Consider the following 1383-nt stretch of genomic DNA (forward strand, 5'->3'; position numbering starts at 1 on the left):
TAAGGTAGCAGGAAATGGAGCAGCAATGCTAAAGTACCTTTTTTTCCCCTTTGAGCCACAACTTCTCGTGTAAGGGGTTGCTTGAATTTCTTTCCCACCTACTGAAAACCAGTGAGAGAGCAAGTCTCTAAAAAAAACTGAAAGGGCTTTTAGGTGCACTCCAAACAGGAATGCAGTCCTTCAAGTCCCTTAAGCCACATATCTAATGGAAGCACTCTTTAAATAAAATATAATTAAATTAAAAAAGGTGACTGCGTGTGTGGAATCTTCCTAAGGCACCCAAGAATTTAAAAAGACATTTTCCCACTCATGTTACTTACAGGACACTTTTGTTTCTCTTCTCTCCAAAGTTAAAAATGTTGGCTAGTCAGGAACCTTAGCATACATGATGAGATAGTTGAATATCATTAAAAAAAAACAGAACAAAAAGCAAACCCTTGGTGAATGTAAAGCGCTATGTCCGGACAGCCTAGGTTTCGCTAGCTACGCAAATACATCACGGACAACACGTAGAAATAGTCACGTTGATGCCGAGGTTTCCGTTGTCAGCAAAAAGGTGTGCAATAGCCGTATCAAAAACTAGGCAGTCGCTGTTGAGGATGGCCGCGGCCACCCCGTCGTGGATGGAGCGGGGTGTCGCCTCCCAGGTCAGCCGGCGGCGGTTGCCGTTCAGCTCCAGTCTGTATGCAAAGTTCTCCGCTTGCTTACGGGTACCGATGAGCAGCACGATGGCAAAAAACTGCTGGTGACCTTCGTACTTCTCTTGTTTCTCCAGCACCAGCATGAAGTGGTGGCCGAAGCATGACTGCATCATCACCCAGTCGACTGCCCCGGGAAGGTTAATGTCTGTGGCAAGAAAAACAATGTCTTCTCCCTGAAGGGTGGTAATGCTCTTGTGGGCATGCATGAGGTGGGACATCACGGCTTCCAGGGATCCCTGCCATTTACAGGAGGCACCGGGGCACGGGCAGGAGTACGGACGATACTCACAGATGTCTTCGTGTTCTGGCTTTTCTGTGTGATGGAGTGTCAGGGAGCAGCCTGTCGTGGCATACTGGAAAAAGACCAAACACAAGCTGTCAGGAAAGGCACCAGCACTAGCATTCGCTGCTCCCACCTGTCAACTGGAAACACTGGTCACCAACCAGAATTCTTGTTCTCATTGCAAATTTAACACTAGATACTTCTGTTTAGCCCTGGATCCAGAGCTGAGCTTTACTTATATTTTTGTTTCCACTTAAAAATAGATTCTTCTTGTCTTTTGTGGTTGCTTTCTCTAATGCAAGCACTTAGATAAAATGGATTGTAAGTTGTAGTTAGATTTGCTGTAACAGTTAGATCTGATTGGTCTAGATCTTTTATGATGATGTTACCAGGTGGATA

At 45.4% G+C, this 1383-nt stretch overlaps 1 protein-coding gene across 1 annotated transcript; it reads right to left on the reverse strand.

Moving 5' to 3' along the window:
* Window positions 1-486: 486 nt before the first annotated feature.
* Window positions 487-1054, reverse strand: LOC104467218 (E3 ubiquitin-protein ligase SIAH2; the record flags this gene model as incomplete). The annotated part of the gene is made up of 1 exon (XM_010080917.1): window positions 487-1054. A coding segment is annotated over one exon (558 nt), but the record flags the coding sequence as incomplete, so codon positions are not given.
* Window positions 1055-1383: the final 329 nt, after the last annotated feature.

Source organism: Pterocles gutturalis, unplaced genomic scaffold, assembly GCF_000699245.1.
Source record: "Pterocles gutturalis isolate BGI_N339 unplaced genomic scaffold, ASM69924v1 scaffold49609, whole genome shotgun sequence".
In the NCBI taxonomy this organism is placed as follows: Eukaryota; Metazoa; Chordata; class Aves; order Pterocliformes; family Pteroclidae; genus Pterocles; species Pterocles gutturalis.